General features: G+C 33.6%; 1 protein-coding gene across 6 annotated transcripts in view; it reads left to right on the forward strand.

The window, feature by feature from the left end:
- Window positions 1–21329, forward strand: part of NBEA (neurobeachin) — a 667546-nt gene that overhangs the window by 275608 nt on the left and 370609 nt on the right. For all 6 annotated transcript variants that reach the window (XM_082700384.1, XM_082700385.1, XM_082700381.1 and 3 more), the window contains one exon: window positions 10629–10756. In XM_082700384.1, coding sequence (XP_082556510.1) covers window positions 10629–10756 — 128 coding nt within the window. The remainder of the gene's footprint in view (window positions 1–10628; window positions 10757–21329) is intronic.

Consider the following 21329-nt stretch of genomic DNA (forward strand, 5'->3'; position numbering starts at 1 on the left):
TAGAACTTGTTTGTACTTGACAGTTTCTAAAAGAAAACTGCTGCAGTTTTAATTAGGATTTTGATGAATCTTTAAATTTAAGGAGAATTGATGTCTTAATAATATTGAGTCTTTCAACCTTTGAACATTGTCTATATCCATTCACTGAGATCTTTACTTTCAGCAACTTAATATAGTTTTCATTATAAAGGTCTTATGCTTACTTTTTTCATTTTTATTATTTTTACTTGTCTTTGATGATATTCTAATTAAAATTTTTACTTTAAATTTCCAATTTTGAATTAGAAGGGAAACAGAAAAGAGCCAATACTGTATGTCTCCATTTATACAAAATACAAATAAATTTATCTTAACACAGAGTAAATTGATGACTGCCTGTGTCAATTACACCTCAGTAGAGCAGATAAAAATGAAACATGTTAACTGGATGTTTATCGTGTATAGAAAGATAATTCGGGGTGCCTGGGTGGCTCAGTGGGTTAAAGCCTCTGCCTTCGGCTCAGGTCATAATTTCAGGGTCCTGGGATCGAGCCCTGCATCAGGCTCTTTGCTCAGCAGGGAGCCTGCTTCCCTTCCTCTCTCTGTGCCTGCCTCTCTAATTACTTGTGATCTCTGTCTGTCAAATAAATAAATTTTAAAAATCTTTAAAAAAAAGATAATTTAATTTTGCATATTTGACTTTATATCCTGTAGCTTTGCTTAATCCACTTAATTTTAGTAGATGTGGTAGTTTAGAACTATTCTTAACTCAATAATTATATAATTATATTATATTCCTTATTATTTTCAAGGTGTAAGGTAGTGTTACTTGTAGTTTTAGTGATATTTATCCTTAAGCGTTTGAAAATTCACCAGTGGTGCCAAATCAAAATGAAATTTTCTTTATGGGAGAGTTTTAAATTACAAATTAAGTTTCTTTAATGGATCAGTGACTATTCATATTTTGCTTATTGGCAAAAATATGCTTATTTGCGAAACTGATTCACATCAGCTTTGGTCATTGATGACTTCTTTTTTTTTTAATTTTTGTTTTTTATAAAGATATAATATATTTTTATCCCCAGGGGTACAGGTCTGTGAATCGCCAGGTTTACACATTTTGGTCATTGATGACTTCTAAAAATTTAGCCATCTTACCTAAATTGTTGGATTAATTGCCATAAAGTTTTTATATTTTATTATTTAAAAATATTTGTAGGGTGCCTGGGTGGCTCAGTTGGTTAAGTATCTTCCTTCACCTCAGGTTGTGATTCCAGGTTCTTGGGCTCCCTGCTCAGTGGGGAGTCTGCTTCTCCCTCTCCCTCTGTGCCTCCTTCAGCTTGTGTTCTCTCCCTCTCTCTCACTCACTCTCTCTCTCGCAAATAAATTCATTCTTTTAAAAAATACAATAAAATATTTATAGGATCTCTAGTGATGTTCGCTCCTTCATTCCAGATTTTGTTAATTAATATCTTTTTTCATTTTATCAGTATTAGAATAGCTATTGATTTTTCAATATTAGATTTTTTCTAGAAATTAGCTATTAGCTTCTTTCAATTTTTTTGTGTGTGTGTTTTCTATTAAACTGAATTCTGCTCTTACTGATTCCTTTTCATTATTTGAGGCTTACTTTTTTTTTTCTCTTTCTAGAGTCTTTGGATGGGAACTTATAATAGGAGTCTAAGCTATGGCTTATGGGTTAAATCTGCCTCCCACCAGTTTATATCAAAAATAAACTTTTATTGGTATATAGTCATATAATTTGTTTATATACTGCTTGTGATTGCTTTCACATTACAGTGGCAAAGTTAAGTTGTTGTAACCTCTCTATAGTATTATCTAAAAGCTTAAAATATTTACTGTACCCTTTAGAGAAAACATTTACTGACCCCTTGCTTAGACCATTGATTTTAGATCTTCTTTTCTAATATGAGCTTTTAAAGCCACAACTTTTCCTTAAAGGACTGTTTTACCTATGTTTAACAAATTTCATTGTAATATTTTAATTTTCATTATTTTTTCTAAATTTCCCTCTAATTTTTTTTTGACTCATAGGTGTTTTAGAGGTGTATTTTGAAAATGACCTTTTCTCATTTAAACGCAAAACTGTGAGATCCATCCAACTTGTTCAATAGGTCCTTCCATTTGTATTTCTTAGTGGTATTCTGTGGTATGGATATATGACAGTTCGTTCAACCATTCACTCATTAAAGGCCATTCAGTATTTTTCTAGTTTTTGGCTTTTATGAAAAAAGCTGTAGTGAATAATTTTTTTTTATAAACATAAGTTTTCATTTCTCTAGTATAAGTGCTCAAGAGTGAGATTACTGGGTTTTATGATAAGTACCTTATTAGTTTTATTTTAAAAAACTTCTACCAGCAATGTATACATAATCCAGTTTCTCTTCATTTTTACTGACATTTGGTGGTGTCTTTTTTTTTTTTTAAGTCATTCTGGTAGGTATGTACTGATATTGTGCTCCTAATTTGTCATGTTCCTAGTAGATGATTCTGAACATCTTCTTGTGTGCTTTTTCTCATCAATATTAAAATTTCTCTTCATTGTAATATCTGTTCATATTTTTTGCCCATTTCATAATTGGATTGCTTTCTTATTTTTAAGTCTTCAGAGTTCATCGTATTTTCTAAATACTAGGCCTTTCTCAGAAATGTGGTTTGCAGTTGTTTTCTTCCAGACTGTGGCTTCTTGTTTCATCCTTTTAATAGGGTCTTTGGCAAAGGAACACTAAATTTTTGTTGTAGTCTGACTTACCCTGCTGTCATGTCTAAGAATTCTTACCCCCACTGAGTCCTAAAAATTTCTCATATGTTTTCCATAAAGTTCCATGGCTTCATAAACAGTTTCACTTTTAAGTCTGTGACCCATCTTGAGCTAATTTTTGTATAAGGTGTGAGGTTTATATTGAGGTTTGTATTTTTGTCTACGATTGTTCAGTTGCTCCAGCACTATTTATTCAAAATGCTATGCCTCCATATGAGTCATGCTTTTAAGGTATTTTAAGGCAAGTCCAAAGTGGCCTTTATTCCTGGGCTAATTTTGTTACACTAAGAAGGTGTGCTGGGACTTCTCCTGAATGTTCAATATATTTAATGAGGTCTTTTCATTTGGTGGGAGGGAACACAGACATTTCTCAGCCCTTTGTAAGCTATAGGAAATGTTTGTGTTACAGGTCTTTCATAATTGTTCTTCCCTCAGAATTTGTCCTAATTCTAACCTTGGGAGCTTTCAGATGTCACATACATAGATTGTTATTCAATTGAAGACTCCAGTTTTGGGGATTATTTCTCTTTATAACTTTTTCCTCTTGGGTGTTCTGTCCTACAAATTCTATTCACCTTGGCCTGCCTGAACTGTGCTTTTAGTCTTTTCAACCCAGAATGGTTGCTGGGTTCTGTATTTGCCCTAATAAGGGAAATACCTCCATGCAAGAAACCTGAATGATGGTGGAAATCAATTTATTTTTTTTCTTTCCTTAGGGTTTATGGTCTTATGCTACTTTTGTTGCCTGAAAACAGCTGTCCTCTGTATTTTGTACCTATTTCTAGTTAATAGTGTGGGAGGTAATTCTAAACTGTCTTATTCCTTCAAGGTGAAAAATGGAATTTATATTTTATATTGTAAATTATTTCTTTTATAAATTTCATTTTTAATTGTTTGCTGGCATATATAATCCATTTTGGTATATTGAACTAACTTTTAACTACTTATTATTCCTAATTATTTATCTATAACTCTTTCTAAATAAATATGTATATACACAATCATTTCATCTGAGAATATTGATAGTTTCATCCCCTATTGTAATCTTTGCACCTTTTTTTTTCTTGTCTTATAGTACCACCTAGTACCTCCAATGCAATTTTCTGTAAAAGTGGTTAGAAAAAGCATTTTCTTCATCTTAGATGGAAAGCTTTGAGCATGATTAATTATGATGCCTCCTCTCTATTTACTAAAGATACTCTATCAAATATAAGACATCTCTTGTGTTTATAATTAACAAAGATGGTATGATTATGTGTATTGAATTTTATTGTACTAACAAATTCCAAGGATTATGGTTTAGACACATTTGAGCAGCCATTATTTGACCTACTGCATTTCTGCTTCTAGTATTGTAATGACAGACTGATACTCTTACATAGTTCTTTATTTCTTTTTTTTTTTTTAAGATTTTATTTATTTATTTGACAGAGAGAAATTACAAGTACACTGAGAGGCAGGTAGAGAGAGAGAGAGAGAGAAGGAAGCAGGCTCCCTGCCGAGCAGAGAGCCCGATGCGGGACTCGATCCCAGGACCCTGAGATCATGACCCGAGCCGAAGGCAGCAGCTTAACCCACTGAGCCACCCAGGCGCCCCCATAGTTCTTCATTTCACTTGCAAACACACTCCCTTCGCTCTCTCTCTCTTTTTTTTTTTTAATTTTTTATTTTTTATAAACATATATTTTTATCCCCAGGGGTACAGGTCTGTGAATCACCAGGTTTACACACTTCACAGCACTCACCAAAGCACATACCCTCCCCAATGTCCATAATCCCACCCCCTTCTCCCAAACCCCTCCCCCCAGCAACCCTCAGTTTGTTTTGTGAGATTAAGAGTCACTTATGGTTTGTCTCCCTCCCAATCCCATCTTGTTTCATTTATTCTTCTCCTACCTACTTAAGCCCCCATGTTGCATCACCACTTCCTCATATCAGGGAGATCATATGATAGTTATCTTTCTTCGCTTGACTTATTTCACTAAGCATGATACGCTCTAGTTCCATCCATGTTGTTGCAAATGGCAAGATTTCATTTCTTTTGATGGCTGCATAGTATTCCATTGTGTATATATACCACATCTTCTTGATCCATTCATCTGTTGATGGACATCTAGGTTCTTTCCATAGTTTGGCTATTGTGGACATTGCTGCTATAAACATTCGGGTTCATGTGCCCCTTTGGATCACTACATTTGTATCTTTAGGGTAAATACCCAATAGTGCAATTGCTGGGTCATAGGGCAGTTCTATTTTCAACATTTTGAGGAACCTCCATGCTGTTTTCCAGAGTGGCTGCACCAGCTTGCATTCCCACCAACAGTGTAGGAGGGTTCCCCTTTCTCCGCATCCTCGCCAGCCTCTGTCATTTCCTGACTTGTTGATTTTAGCCATTCTGACTGGTGTGAGGTGATATCTCATTGTGGTTTTGATTTGTATTTCCCTGATGCCGAGTGATTTGGAGCACTTTTTCATGTGTTTGTTGGCCATCTGGATGTCTTCTTTGCAGAAATGTCTGTTCATGTCCTCTGCCCATTTCTTGATTGGATTATTTGTTCTTTGGGTGTTGAGTTTGCTAAGTTCTTTATAGATTCTGGACACTAGTACTTTATCTGATGTGTCGTTTGCAAATATCTTCTCCCATTCTGTCAGTTGTCTTTTGATTTTGTTAACTGTTTCCTTTGCTGTGCAAAAGCTTTTGATCTTGATGAAATCCCAATAGTTCATTTTTGACCTTGCTTCCCTTGCTTTTTTTTTTTTTAAAGATTTTATTTATTTATTTGACAGACAGTGATCACAAGTAGGCAGAGAGGTAGGCAGAGAGGCAGGCAGAGAGGTAGGCAGAGAGGCAGGCAGAGAGAGGAAGGGAAGCCGACCTTCAGCTGAGCAGAGAGCCTGATGCAGGGTTTGATCCCAAGACCCTGGGATCATGACCTGAGCCGAAGGCAGAGGCTTTAACCCACTGAGCCACCCAGGCTCCCCAAGCGTCTGACTCTAGATTTCAGCTCAGGTTGTGATCTCAGGGTCGTGAGATTGATCCCCTGGTCGGGCTCCCTGATAAGCATGGAGACTGCTTAAGATTCTTTCTCCCTGTCCCTGTGCCTCTCCCCTCTACTCGTGCTTGCTCTCTCTTAAATATATGTATATATATTTCACATTAGAAGCTTAACGAAAGCCAAACAAAGTATTTTAAGTCAGTGTTTGTCATTTCCTAGTCATGGTATATAGCCAGTCAAGAATTCAACTTTACAATTTACAGTTTTTGCTGTCATTAATATTCTCCTAATCTTTTCTTTTTATCTGATTTTACTTAAGCAAATCACTTCATTTACCTATGCTCATATTTCCTAACTTACCCAGGAACATTTGATTAATGAAATCTATTATGGAATTCACTAGTGTAATAATTTCCTTTATATCTAAGCTCTCTTATTATGTACAGTACTTAAAGTTACATAATTATTTTCATTCTAGATTTTATTATTATATATAACCATTTTATATGATTTAAGGAATGAAGAAATTTAAGAACTTTAATGTACAAAATTAAATTAAGTATTTGTTATATTTATGATATGTTAAGGACCTAGGAGAATACAAAAATTTAAAACCAAAAGTAAGAATTATAAATGTATTAAGAGGCATAAGTGTAAAGGAGCTTATTAATATAGTACTCACAACATAAGCAGTGTCCTAAATGAAAGTAAAGTTACTGTGTTTTTCTAGAATTCTAAAGCATATAACATTTGAAAATAATCAATACTTTGTAGTGAAACATGTTTGTAAGGAGATTGATTTAGAAAGTGAGACAAAAATCTTACCTTTTTCTGCTGATTAAGTTAGTTAGTTGCCTTAGCTTTTGTATGTCCTGAGGTCATTTACAGTTGGCAAGATTCGATGGATTTTCACACATTTTTTTCCTATCATGAAACAATTATATCTTTATTCATAAAATTTCTTAGAATCTGTAAATCTCTGTAAATGAGATTTTCTTAATGTAAGTAAAAACCAATACATTATTTTGTTTTTTTAAAACCATAAGAATAAAACTCTTGTGTTTTAAGTCATGCTATCTTAATCCAGGCATTGATGCTTTAACATTTCATCTAAAGCATTATTATTTTCTTTGAATATTTTGTTTTTGTAGTTGTAAAATTTGTGAGAGTGGTTGATAAATTACCCAACTTGCAACAGTAGTTTTCTTCATGGAAATCAGTAATTCTCCCTCTTTAAAGAATTTGCACTTAGCTATCAAGAAAAATAGCCAATGTCAAAATAACATCATAAGCATCATTAATGTGACTGAAGGGAATTGAAAAAAAATTGAGTAGGAAGAGAAAAATGAGAAGCTTGAGAGAATGCATTTCAGCCTGGAGTTGGCCCAAGAACTTTCCTAAATACTAAGAAGTTGCTAGAGTGTTAAGATTATAAATCTCACTCAAGACTGTACAGGGCAAATTACCCATGTCCTGAAACCTCAGATTTTTTTGTGCATAAGGTACCTTTTAATGAATTAATGTTTCTTGAATAAATGAAAGTAAGCTTTCAAATGAAACTGAAAAATTATTAATCTTTTCCCTATTTCAAGTAAAATATGCCAATTTTTCTTACAAAATAATTTGCCAAAAAACTTCATTTTCTGGTAGTTATTACATGTACTGTTTAAAAAAATTATATTCAAAATGAAGAGAATAACTCATTTATTTTGATAGGACATAAGGTCAAGGAGTTCTCTAGTGTTAACTTTTTTTTTTTTTTTTACATGTTAACAGATAAATTTTTCAGCTATGTCTTGAGAAAAGGAAGTTCTACATTATGTACTTTTCTCAGATGAGAAATGAAATATCAGTTTTTTGTTTTTTGGGTTTTTTTTTGGTGATTGGTGTTCTTTGCCTGGTGATAGAGGAGGGTATTAAGCTGATCTATATTTATATCATGTTTTTTGAGAATTTAAATTGTGTAAAGATGAGGATCACACACTTTATATGATGTTTACTTTCCTTTAAAATACACTGTGTGGAATCTATAAATATTAATGACAACAACTAAAACTTGTCCATTTTTTTCACTGTAAAAAAGTGATGGTGCAACTTTTCCACTTAGAATAGGCTGTTGTTTGATAGCTAAATCTGGCAGTATAATTTGATGATGGTTTTCTGTACTCAAAACCTTTGATTTCTTGCTGGGTAAAATGTTACATTGTTCTCCATTAGAATATTAAAATTATGGTTACAGAATGATATGTAAGAGCATCATTTAATATTCTATTGAGTTTTATACTATTGTAGGGATTCTTTTTTATCCCTTACCCTTAAGTCATTAATACACATGTATGCACACACTTATGTGATTAGTTATTAAATTAATTGAGGTTTCTATTTGATATGTATCGCAGAACAGTACTTTTGAGACAGTAATTTTGAAGCCTGTAAGTCTTATAGAAACCCATAAATTATGGAAAAAAGTCATAACCTGGGGAAGAAATATACCTGAATTTAATTAGATAATAATATATTACAATAGATAACTATGATGTGAATCTTTATACATCTAAGAATTTTCTAAATTTAATTTCATTCTTATTAATTATTCTTAAATAAAAGTATTCATGCTTCACTGAGAATTTAGGTACAGAAACAAATAATAACATCTAGATTTATCCCCTGTTCATAGGTTTGCTCTTAACATTCTTACTCCTCTTTCCTTAGAGGAGGGGATTATGTTACCTGGGAAGTTATGGGACATGATCTTGGAGATTAGAAGGAATGTATTAATTAGTAGATATAAAAAAGGAGTTCTGTCTGTATTCACTAAAATCAGAGAAATATCCGCTGAATTAAATTAAAAAAAAAATCAGAGATAAGTTGTTATGATTATTTTATGACTTCAGGCAGCCTTCCCTTTGCAGCTTTATTACAATTTACTAGTAGTAAGTACTCTCATTTAAACAGGTATTTTCAAAGTGAGTTTCCTGGATCAGCAGTAGCAAACCACCTGAGAATTTGTTAGAAGTGCAGATTCTCACAGTACACCCAGACCTGCTGAATCAGAAGTTATGGGGATGGGGTTCTAGGAATCTGTGTTTAAACAGCATTACCAGTGATTAATGATGTACTACATGTTGGCTAATTAAACATGATAAAAAAATAAAGAAGGTGCTGACTTAGTTCGGGAATAACATAGTAAGGGAAATACTGAGAATTCTCTATATCTTCAGCATGTCTTGGCCCTACCCAGTTCCCTTTTTCTTGCTTAAATTTTTCCTCTGGAATATTCTCTTGAGGTATTTGTGGAAGTGCCACACCAGTTTCCTCTCTAAGTTCTTTCTCTAAAGCTTTGACCAAGGTAAGAGGAGACAAAGTCAGATAGAAGTGCTAATGGTGACGCTTTGAGTGCTTAAATGATTCAGATTCCATGATTCCAAGTTGGGAAAGAAGGAATCCTAGATTATTCCCTCACCCCTATTTAATCGCCAACAATGCAGTACTTTAGTTTCAAATATTAGTAGTATTTTGAAAATTATCCTATGATTAATTACCTTTTTGTCATTTAAGTTTTCCTCGCATATAGCAAAGTGTTACACAGCTTTGTGGTGGAACTTTTATTATTTTGAAGCATTGTTTAGTTTTTTGCTGTACATGTCTTCTGTGTAGAACAGTGTGTGTTCCTCTAACATTGTATTATTATATTGATTTTGTTTTTTAATCAGAGCTACATTTTCTGAGAGTAAATATAGATTTGTTTTATTCAAAGTAGCTATTATAAGAGCTGCCATTATTGACATCTCACTGTGTGTGCCCGGTAGTTTTCTCTGCACTCTATGTGCCTTAGTGCATTTAACTCTCACCAGTAGGCACCATGGTTATTTCCATTTTATAGGCAAAGGAAGTCTAATGCCCCAAGCTCACCTAGGTAGCATAAGAGAGAACTAGCATTTCAGTCTATGCAGTCTTATTTCAAAGCATTTATTTTCTAAGAGAGATAGTTAGATGTTAACGGATTATTTATTTGCTTGAGCAGAATTAGTCTTTACTAATTTTTTTTACATATACTATTTTTTTACATATATTACTTGAAGTATTTTCAAGACTGTCAAATAGTGCTTATGTGAGGCCATATAACTCAAAATTTAACAGTGAACAAATATAAATGATAATGTAGGAATTAGTAAAAAATAGTAATAGAAATAAAAAATGCCTACCTGAGCAACAGCAATTTAATTTTATTACACTGAATTCTATTTATCCCCTTATTTATCCAGCTTTTCAGGGAATTTTTAGGCAACTCTAGAGAACAAAGTTGAATTCTTTGTAACTGACACAATGATCCATTTAGTAGGTGTTCAAAACAGTTTTCTTTCATAGATAGAAGGATAGTCATGGAAGAGAATAGAACCAAGAGCAGAGTCTGTGGCCTGTGCAGGTTAAAGAATCCCAGTTGCCTTTCACAGAATATTCTACTTTTTTTTTTTTTTTTCTTTTAAGATTTGCTTATTTATTTTAGAGAGCATGGCAGGGAGGGGCAAATGGAGAAGGAGAGAGGGAATATCATGCAGACTCCCCACTGAGCACAGGGAGGGCTTGATCTCATGACTTTGAGATCATGACCAGAGCCCAGTTTGAGAGTCCTGGGCTTAACCCACTGAGCCACCCAGGCACCTCTGCTCATTCTACTTTGGCTGCAGTCTTTAGAGTAGCCTTATGATTGATGTGAAACTCTACAGGGTGTCCCCTCTACTGAAGCTGATATTATTCCATGAGTTAGAATTGTACTTTTATGATTTTTCAAGATTTTAATTTGGAAGTTAACTTTATTTGACTTTTGTATTGAATTATATTTACTAGTGTTTATGTCTTAATTTCAACAGCATCACTGCAAAACTTGAAAGAGCTTTAGAAAAAGTTGCTCCTCTTCTTCGTGAAATTTTTGTAGACTTTGCCCCATTCCTATCTCGTACACTTCTTGGCAGTCATGGACAAGAGCTATTGATAGAAGGTATGATTTCTCTCTCTATTCTAATTATTTTAGTTTCCTATAATGTATCTATTACTCATGATATAATCTGTACTTCTGGAGGAATATTTATTGCCAAAAGAATATAAAGACATTGCTTCCACAAATTCTAATAAGATATTCATACATGCTTTCTTCTTATTTATTTTTAAAAATAACATGTTCTCATAACAGAATGGAGAATTTTGAAAAAGTATTGGACTAGGAGACTCTGGCTCTTATAATCCTAGTCTACCAGGGTTGCAGTGTATCCTTCATGAGAATGGTATGTTTACTAAGCAATATGCTCTAAAATTTCCTTCAAATCTAAGAGCCCTGCTTCTATAAGTCATTTCTTATTCTTACAATATTTGTAATATGAAAATTCTTAACTGAAAAAATGTAAAGAAATATTTACCTGGAATTAATGAAGTTGCTGTCTTTTTTACTCAACAGCTGCTTAAATGGAATGAGAAAGGAAAACAGATAAATTAATTATTATGTATCAAAATTAGGAGAGCAGCTTTTAAAAATACGGTTCTCTGAAGTCTTATTTCTTTAAAAAGTTTATTTTATAAATATTCAAGAACTTCAGAAAGGGGTAATCCATATCTAGATGATCCTGTGCGTAAATAATGGCTATAGGTACTATTCCTTGAATTTAGCAGCCTTATGTATGTTTTTTTGCTTTTCACTTTCTATTTACTGTCATTTTCTATGATTATTCTATCATTGTCTCAATTGCTTTTACACAATCTCTTTCTGTTAGGTGAGACAGTAATAGTTAATAGTCAGACTGGGTTTAAATCCTTGCTCTACTACTTCCTGGGCTCTCTGAACTTTTTGAATTATTTAGCCATTTTGTAACTTAACATTCTTTCTATAAAATATAATCAGTGATAGCACCTCTTTCCCAGGGTTCTTGTGAAGATTAAATTATATAATGCATATAAAGTTCTTAGAACAGGGACACACAAGTGAGCTATTCTTTTTTTTTTTAAACACTGAATTCTTGTTCTAGGCCAAGCATTGTCTTAGGTACTTTAGAATATATTAGTATATAAAAGACCAATCTAAAAAAGGAAACAAATGAAAAAACAGAAACAGACTCATAAATAGAACAAGCTGGTGGTGGACAGAGAAGAGGAGGATGGGGGCTGGATAAAATGGGTGAAGGGGAGTGGCAGATAAGCTTCTGGTTATGGAATGAGTAAGTCACAGGGATGAAAGATTACAGCATAGGGGAATACAGTGAGTAGTATTATAATAGCATTGTACAGTAACAGTTGGAAGCTACATTTGTGGTGAGCATAGTAGAACATATAAAATTATTGAATCACTGTGTTGTACACCTGAAGCTAATGTAACACTGTGTGTCAGCTCTACTTTATAAAACAAACAAACAAACAAAGAAAAAACAACCTTATTTAAAAAAAAAAAATCCCTGCCTTGTGAAGCTTATATTTCAGCAAGGACAAGACATTTAGGTAAGTACTGAACATAATAAATAAATTATAGAACATGATGGAAGATGGTCAATGCTATGTTAAAGGATAAGTCCAACAGAGGGGTTTGGGATTCTAAAAATGACAGGGTCGGGTTGCAGTTTAATAAATCACTCTCTTTTAAACTGCAGCCCATCTCTGCCATTTTTAAAAGCCCAAACCGCTATGTTGAACTTTTCCTTTAACATAGCATTTACCATCTTCTAACATACTCTATAATTTTAAGTAGACCAATGGTAAAAATTACATTTAAGCAAAGACTGAAAGGAGGTGAGTCATATAGCTTACTAGAAAAGTGTTCTAGACCGAGAGAATATTTAGTAAAATGACCTCATAATGTGTTACTTTACCATAAGAAAAAAATTAATAAACATTATTGAAAAAATAAATCTTAAATGTTTTTTTCATTCAGTGTAAATCTTTTATATTTCCTGTATATATTTTCCTAAAATGATTTGACAAATTTATATAAGGAAATATAAATAGTGGTCCAAGACATGCTAAAAAAACCAGAGAACAAATTTAGAAATGTTAATAATGGGTCCTTATAGTGCTATTAAAGTGGGACACAAATCAGCAGTAAGTTTTCTAGCAGCCAAAACTAAGGAAGGAATTATTTTAAGTTATAAGAACCACATTTCTGGTTCCTCAGTGACAGTTTGTGACAATTTGAAGCTCTAAGGAATTACTATCAGATAACACTTAACTGCTCTTTGTTGGTTAGGCAAGACCCCACATAGGTAGCCCCTTTCCAGAATTTGCTATGACCAGGCATCTGTAGACTTTCTTATTTCTTCCCAAAACCGCAGTAAGAAGGTAGGAGAAAAAGCTGGGTAGGTAATTGAGAGCAGTTTTTCTTGGGCTTCCCTAAGTTTACGTAAAATATTTTGAGTTGAGTTGAAAGACTTAAGAACATATCTCTTGAATTTTTAAAAAAGTGACTATGCTAAAAATGAAACATTGGAACATGTTAAGAGTTGAAAGTTCATTTTGTGTTCATCTGGCAGAATACAATTTTATGTTGTAACTTTTCTGCATCCAAAGAGTTTAATATATCCCATTTTTAAAACTATGTGGATATAATGTTGGTATCCCTTTTTTGTGTTCAATTTATTGTGCTTAATAAAATGATGATAGTAAATGGCAGAATTTTAGATTTTGAGTTGTATTTTTTAAATTAATTTATTTATTTTCAGCCTAGCAGTATTCATTATTTTTTCACCACACCCAGTGCTCCATGCAATCCGTGCCCTCTATAATACCCACCACCTGGTACCCCAACCTCCTACCCCCCACCCCTTCAAACCCCTCAGATTGTTTTTCAGAGTCCACATTTTTTAAATAGAAGGTTGACACAGTATGTCCTCAAATTTCTGCTGATCAATACAATCTAAAAGTCTAGAAACATCTGCTGTATAACAGAACAGCGTTCTGTATCCCTCACAATTTAGTTATAACTTTCCTTTTCAGACTCAACTAGTCTCTGTCCTCTTGTATGGAAGACATTAATTAAACATGAAAAAAAGTTACTCAGTATTACATTTCCTTGTTTTTGTACAACTCTTCTGGATTGGATCTTTTTTTCTTTTTTCTCTCCCCCAAATTATTCCCATCCTTTGAATTCTGTTTCAGATTCCTTAAGTCTAATTAATGTCTTCTCTTCTGTGATCCTGTGCCATTTTATTTATACAATTTTGATAAAATTATTCATCACTTATAAATAAGAAATATCTTATTGTTTATATTGTATTGTCTAGCTTAATTTGGTACATAATAGTCAGTAGTTTTTTCTTTTATACTTGACTAGAAAATTATTTTTGTTACTGATATTGGTAGAGGTAAGTTTTAAAATGAGGTGGTCAGACAAGTAAAATGTTGGGTTCTTTGGTAAAAATTCCCAGTTTTGATCAGTCATCCACAACTGTGAACTGACTGCTTTGCTCATCCAACGTCTATTCTTGCTCTCTAACCCAGCCTCCGGAAATACATGTCCTTTCATGTTCTCATTCTTGAACATGTATTCTTGGTCATTCTTTCTTTTTCCTCCTCCTCCATTTTCCTCCTTTTTCTCATTTGAAACACTGTTGTTCTCTGAGAAGAAAAACTGTCAAACTATTATAAAAGACTCAGGAGATGTACATGATAAAAATATTTTTTGTTAGCCATTGAGTATTTAAAAATAATGCTTATGATGAATATATCCCACTGCTTTTGACTTCATCATGTATATCTAAATGTGAAGAACAAAGCTGGATTTGGATAACTGAAGATATTTTATGTCTTAAGAAAAGAGAAGGCAATTATTCTTAGTTTCAAGTAACCATAAAGTATATTTGAATTGCATCTTTATTTGTTTTATATTCATTTGTTCTTAATTTACACTTGTATTCATGTAGTTTTTTTTATAAAGTAATCATTGATATTTTGTATTGTCTACATCCTTTAAAATACAAGCTAAAAAGGTATCCTTTCATTTTCTTAATTTGTCTGTCACTTTTATTAGTCAATCTGTGTTTATTATTATTGTATGATTCTAGAGTACTTAATTTAATATAGTTCTTAACATTTTAAGGTCATTCATTGACAGTACCTATTTTTATATGCCTTTTGATGTGTACGTGTTTTCTCATGGCAATAATTAAGGATTTTTGGAGACAGTGGTTATTTGGAGATTGGTGAACTTTCTCTAAGAAAATCCTAGCTTTCAAAGGTGCAAACTAAAGCATAAAAATTAAAGTCGCTATGTATGCAAGTATCAAAATCCACCAGCCCAACATGACAAAACAACCCTTGGTCCAACAGTTATATTTGCTTGGTTTGCTGCAGCAATGGAGCTTGTGCTGAAGGGGTCCAGTTGGAGATTGGAGGCTGTCAGGAAGCAGATTAGATCTTGCTAATTTTTATTCAAGAGTCCTAAGGAATACAGTGAACCCAGAGTTATCATTAATAATAAAGAATCAGTAGTCACTTAAGTTAATTAGAAGAGAAAATGTTTAGGGGTGTGTGTGTCTTAATCTCATGTCCTTTACTCTGTCTTATTCCACCACAGCAGATTGGCCCTGAGAAATCACTGTTTATATTCTGTGAACATTATTTATGTTTGATTAAGAACTCATAAGAGTATTAAAGGTAGCTTAATTATGATGACGTAGCTTAAAGTCTTACAGCTACCAAAGACAGGAAATGAAAAAACAGGTAGATGTAAAGCAGCCTTAAAATGGGAGAGGAGAGTCAGTATCCTACTCCCTTTGACTCTCAAGGCAACTTTATAAAGCTTTCTATCTTGGCTTCTCTCTGTGTATTAACTCAATTTTTTACTTCTTTCTCAGACTAACCTCACATTTTTAGTCATCAGAACATGACCCAGTATAGTACCCCACCCTGACTCCAAATGTGCTTTTAATGTAAATGTCTTTCATCAGTTGACTATAGTCACTGTTTATGAAGAGAGGATCTGAGGGGCTCAGCCTTGGCTTTGGTATCTACCTCAGTTACAATCAGTTAATATTGGGGTAGATGGGAAGGGTGAAGTTGGATGTAATATATAGTCTGAATCTTTTAGAAGCTATACATTTAAGTTAAACATCTTAGAAAGGAATGGTGGCAGTGCAGGAAATATTATACTAAAGTGTCTATTATACTTTTGGTGACACTAATAAATGTTTTATTGAAGTTATATAGTACTCAAGAATATTTAAGTTTCCAAGACCAGCATTTCTTCTTATTTTTTAAAGATTTATTTATTTATTTATTTGTCAGCAAGAACAAGAGAGCCCAAGCAGGGGAAATGGTGGAGGGAGAAGGGGAAGCAAGCTCCCCACTGAGCAAGGAGCCCGATTCAGGGCTCTTCAGAACCCTGGGATCATGACCTGAGCTGAAAGCCGATGTTTAACCAACTGAGCCACCCAGGTGTCCCTAGCATTTTTTATATAATAGCATGGAATTTCCACTCAACCAAAAGAACATCATTGAAATGTTATTATAAAAAGAATGACCCTAATCAAGAAGTCCAGTTCACCTTTGGATCATTCATAGTAACAGTATAGCTACATAATTAGAAAAACTTGAATATGTTTATTTTAATTAAAAAATTATAGATTAAAATGTATTTTAAGAAGTTATTAAAATAACAATAATACCAAAAAAATGTACGTGGAAGATTCAGTATAGACGGTAACGAGGGGCATACTTTTTAAATAACCCCAAATTCCTCCATGAAAATCAGAACAGTAGATGTTGAAACAAGAACTACAGCAACAACAAATGAAGGTTACAATTAAACTAGGTGACAAGGTATCCCATCAATCCTCCACAATATGACTGTGTTGAGATATAAGAGCTGCAAGATAACTCATGGGTTAGTAGAAGGGAGGGGGAAAGCAAGATGGCTCTGAGGAAAATAGTCTATAAGTACTTACTGGTAAACCCAGAGGGCCAATTTGAAAACAGCAGCTAAAATAGAGAGGGGTTTTGCACACTATAATAGCAGATGATTCCAAGGGTTCCATGGTAAGGCTGGATGGGGCTAAGCCATCCAGGCCCCATAAGTAATTAACCAAGTAGAGTTCTCCCAAGACAAAGGTCCACATTGGGAAGAAACTAATATGAAAAGAATCCAAACTGAGCAATAGAAGTGCAAGAGAGTCAAAGAGAAAGTCCACATAAAACTGGGTTGTGAACACAGGCAGAGCTGATAGTTCTCAGAAAATAGGTTGTCGTATTTTTGAAAACTATATGAAAACAGAAGAGGGATCTCTAGAACCTGAAGAAAGAAGGAAAAGGGCTATCCTGTAAGTTTGGGTAAATTAATTTAAAATAAAACAATAAGTAACAAAAAGGATCATAATCCCACATTTTACAGTAAGAAAAGTGAGAATAAGTAGAATATACCCCTCAAACCGTGAAGGCAGGCCAGAAAAAAAGGCAAAATTATGTAAATGAGCTGAAAAGACATTAGAAAAGATACAGGATATGAAAGAAAAATTTATATCAGAATTTAGAGAATATCACAAATGTGGTGATAGAACTTAGGAGATAATTGAAAGTAAGAAGAAAAATAATTTTAGAAATGAAAACTAAGTTAGAAGAAATAAAGAAGTATGTAAACTTGACATAGAAGGTAAAAAAGAAAAATGATAAATTTTTTTAAATGACTAAAGAGACTAGAAAATCTAGGACAGATTTAGAATATTGAACATATGTATGAGTTTCCAAAAAAGAAAACCAAAGAAAAGAACTCTAAAATAATAGGATCAGTCATTCAAGGAAACTCTTGGAATTTGGCAGGGCGCGGGGGTTGGGGGAGCGGCATTGGAGTGGGAGAAGAACCATGGAGACTATGGACTCCTGGAAACAAATGGAGAGTTTTAGAAGGAAGAGGGTTGGGTGGTTTGAATGAGCCTGATGATGGGTATTAAGGAAGGCATGTATTGCATGGAGCACTGGGTGTTACAAGCAGACAATGAATCATGGAACACTACATCAAAAAGTAACGATGTACTGTATGATGATTAACACAACACAATAAAAAATAAAAATAAAAGATTTTTTAAAAAATATATATAAAAAGCACACTGAATGAAAAAATTACTCAGGCAACCAACATTGAGACATATCTAATACAATTAATAAACTTTAAAGGAAAAGAAAACCCATAGCATCTAGATTAAAATGCAAATTAACTTATAGGAGAAAGAGAATCAAATTGTCATCATACTTTTTTGACAGATGTATTTTCTGCCAGAAGAAAATGGAGTAGGATATTTAAGATAGTCAAGGAATGAAAATGATGGCAAAACTGGCTTTTGTGTATAGAGACTGCAGATAAACTATTAAAATGCAAGAATTCGGGGAATATTATTCCTATGAGGCCTCCTGAGGAATCTACTGTAGAATAAGTGTCAGACAACTGACGCAACTACAGAGTGTAAACACAGGGACTCATGATAACCCTCAAATATACATGTATTTTGGAGAACTAACCCTTTAGTTAGTTATGTGAGAGAGAATGTGGTGTATAATGGCTATGTGCTCTGAAAACTGAAAAAGGTAGAACAGTAATTATATTTGTAGCGCCATTATTGATATTTTTATAAAACTGTTGCATGTTTTATAAAACAATTAGTAATTATTGATATTCTAATTATTTTATTTTGACAATCAGGATTCTCATTAAATAAAGGAAATCCAGATATAAAATACAGTTTAAGCAAAATCATTCTGTTTTGAATTTGAATGAGACATTATAAGAGCTAAATTATTATGTGCACACACACAACACACATACACACGCTCACACTCACATATGTACTGCAGTCCTATGTACTGTTTCGCCTAGGAGCAATGACCAAGTTAGTAGCAGTTGAGTATATCTAGAGTCCAGATTGCAGACTTGAATTATTATTTGCTGTTGAAAGAAGCCAGTTTCTTGGAGAAATGGGTGATTTCAAAGCTGTAAGTGCTCTTGATTTGCCTGCAAGATTTGGTGATACCAAAACCAAGGAAGATACCAAACACTATCAAAAAGACTGAGGAGCTGACTTGAAGACAATCTTCTTGGCCAAAGATGGGGCATTTTGAGCATCAGCAAATTAATAACTGCAATGTATCAAAATGCATGGGTATGTTTAAATATGTAAGTCATAAGAATGATTTTTAAAATGACTTAGTTGAATTTAGAATATAAGGAACCAGATCATTATTTTAAAAACTGATCAGTGGGGTGCCTGGGTGGCTCAGTGGGTTAAGCCACTGCCTTTGGCTCAGGTCATGATCTCAGGGTCTTGGGATCGAGTCCCGCATCGGGCTCTCTGCTCAGCAGGGAGCCTGCTTCCTCCTCTCTCTCTCTGCCTGCCTCTCTGCCTACTTGTAATCTCTCTCTGTCAAATAAATGGATAAAATCTTTAAAAAGAAAATAAAGAAAGAAAGAAAGAAAGAAAGAAAGAAAGGATCCTGTTATTCCTATGTAAGTTACTTATGTTATCAAATCACTAATGAGGGAAGTCTTCTTTTTATAGAAAAATAAATGTATCTGATAAATGATGGATATTTAGTTTAGGTCATTAACATCTATTAATCAGGAATTAATAGATCATAGATAGCATCAATTGCTGTTAACATCACAGAGGAGAAACATAGACAACCAGATGGAAAAAACACTATCACCCATCAAGACTAACCAGCTGACCTAATTAGTTAATTAATTAAAGCTGAATCTGATTAATTCTATATATCTAACATGTTAAATAAACTCTGCCGTGAGAATCCTATCATCAAAATTAACACTGGTGGGGCTCCTGGTTGGCTCAGTGGGTTAAGCCGCTGCCTTTTGCTCAGGTCATGATCTCAGGGTCCTGGGATCGAGTCCCGCATCGGGCTCTCTGCTCAGCAGGGAGCCTGCTTCCTCTTCTCTCTCTCTCTGACTGCCTTTCTGCCTACATGTGATCTCTCTCTGTCAAATGAATAAATAAAAAATCTTTAAAAAACAATAATTAACACTGGTGGAAATTTTGCACTACAAATGTCTTGGTTTCTTCAAAATAATTTATATAGCAAAAGAAGAGATGAGGGGATCTGTAGCTTAAAACAGCTCTAAAAGATATCTCAAAAAATCAGTAAAATTGAGTTGTTTATACATATAATTCTGTTATTTTGGTGATGAGCTTTTAAAAAAAACAAAGTGAAGGATGCCTTGGTGGCTCAGTCAGTTAAGTGTATACCTTTGGCTCAGGTCCTGATCCCAGGGTCCTGAGTCAGGTCAGCTCCAGAGTCCCAGGATCTCTCTCTGTCAGAATAAATAAATAAATTCTTAAAAAAAAAAAAAAACCTGAAGTGATTATCATAAAAACTAGATAATAGTTTGTTGAAAGTAAGGAGAATAGTGCAAGACACAAGGAGAGGAGACTTTTTGGGAAATTTGGCAAAAGTCTGTTTCTTCAACTTATGTAATGGTTTTAAGGGTTTTGTTCTAAAATAATTCATTAGCTGTTTTATGCATTTAACTTATCTGTGTTATATTTTACAGAAGTATTTTAATGTTCTCTAAGAAGAAAGTTATAAAAAGCTTTTAATGACATTAAAAACAAGTAATGGTGAACTATATCATGTTCATGGTAGGAAGATGATCTCACAAAGAAGTAATTTCTGTCCATGATTATCCATCACTTGAATAAGAACTTGTTTTCAGAAATCTCAGATTATTTTCATGGAATTTGATGAGTTTTTCTCTTAATTTTCTATAGTTGAATGGCTGAAAATAACCAAAATAACTTTGAAGATGAGAAAGCTATTGTAATTTTAAAAGTGTATAATGGCCCAGGGCTAAACAGATCATTGTGTCTGAATAAATATCCAGAACCAGATCCCAGCTCAGAGGGACAGGGCTGTGACAGAGCTGTCATTACAAAAGGAGATGGATGAACAATGCAGTAAATACAGCTAAATCAATTGGAAAACTTTTTGGTAATTAAAATAATTGAATCCCTTCTTCACTGTATACACAAAAAGTCATACTAAGATGGTTGAAAAAGCAAAACTTCAAATTCTGTAGAAGAAAATACAGGACAATATCTGTATTTCTAAAGTTAAAATGTTTTTTAATTAGACCTCCCCCAAAAAAGTATAAAATTTAGTGGTTGATAAATTTGACCATCTAAGAATTACTTTGGTTTATCAAAAGGACACATTAAAAAGTGAAAAGATGGAGAGTGACATCAACAAGATGCCAAACCAGAAAGCTTCAGACCTTGGTTCCACCATAGAAACACTGAATAAACAATAATATACAGACCAAACAGCTTTATTAAAACTGTAAGAACCAGTTAAAAAACTGCTGCTACCAAGAAAATACTCCAAAAGTTAGAAATCCCATGGTGTTTTGTCTTTGTGCCACCTCCTCCCCAGTGCAACATGACATGCCATGGTCAAGAGGAAATCACTGAATTCCCATTTTTTCCCTTAGCATGCAAGAAAAGAGTACAGATTCCTTGCAACATTCTAGATTGTCTGGTGGCTGTGCAAAAGACTAATTTCTGTCTTGCCTGTCTCAAAACAGTGATGGAAATGGTGGTACG

The sequence above is a fragment of the Mustela nivalis genome (genome assembly GCF_964662115.1).
Source record: "Mustela nivalis genome assembly, chromosome: 15".
Lineage (NCBI taxonomy): Eukaryota > Metazoa > Chordata > Mammalia > Carnivora > Mustelidae > Mustela > Mustela nivalis.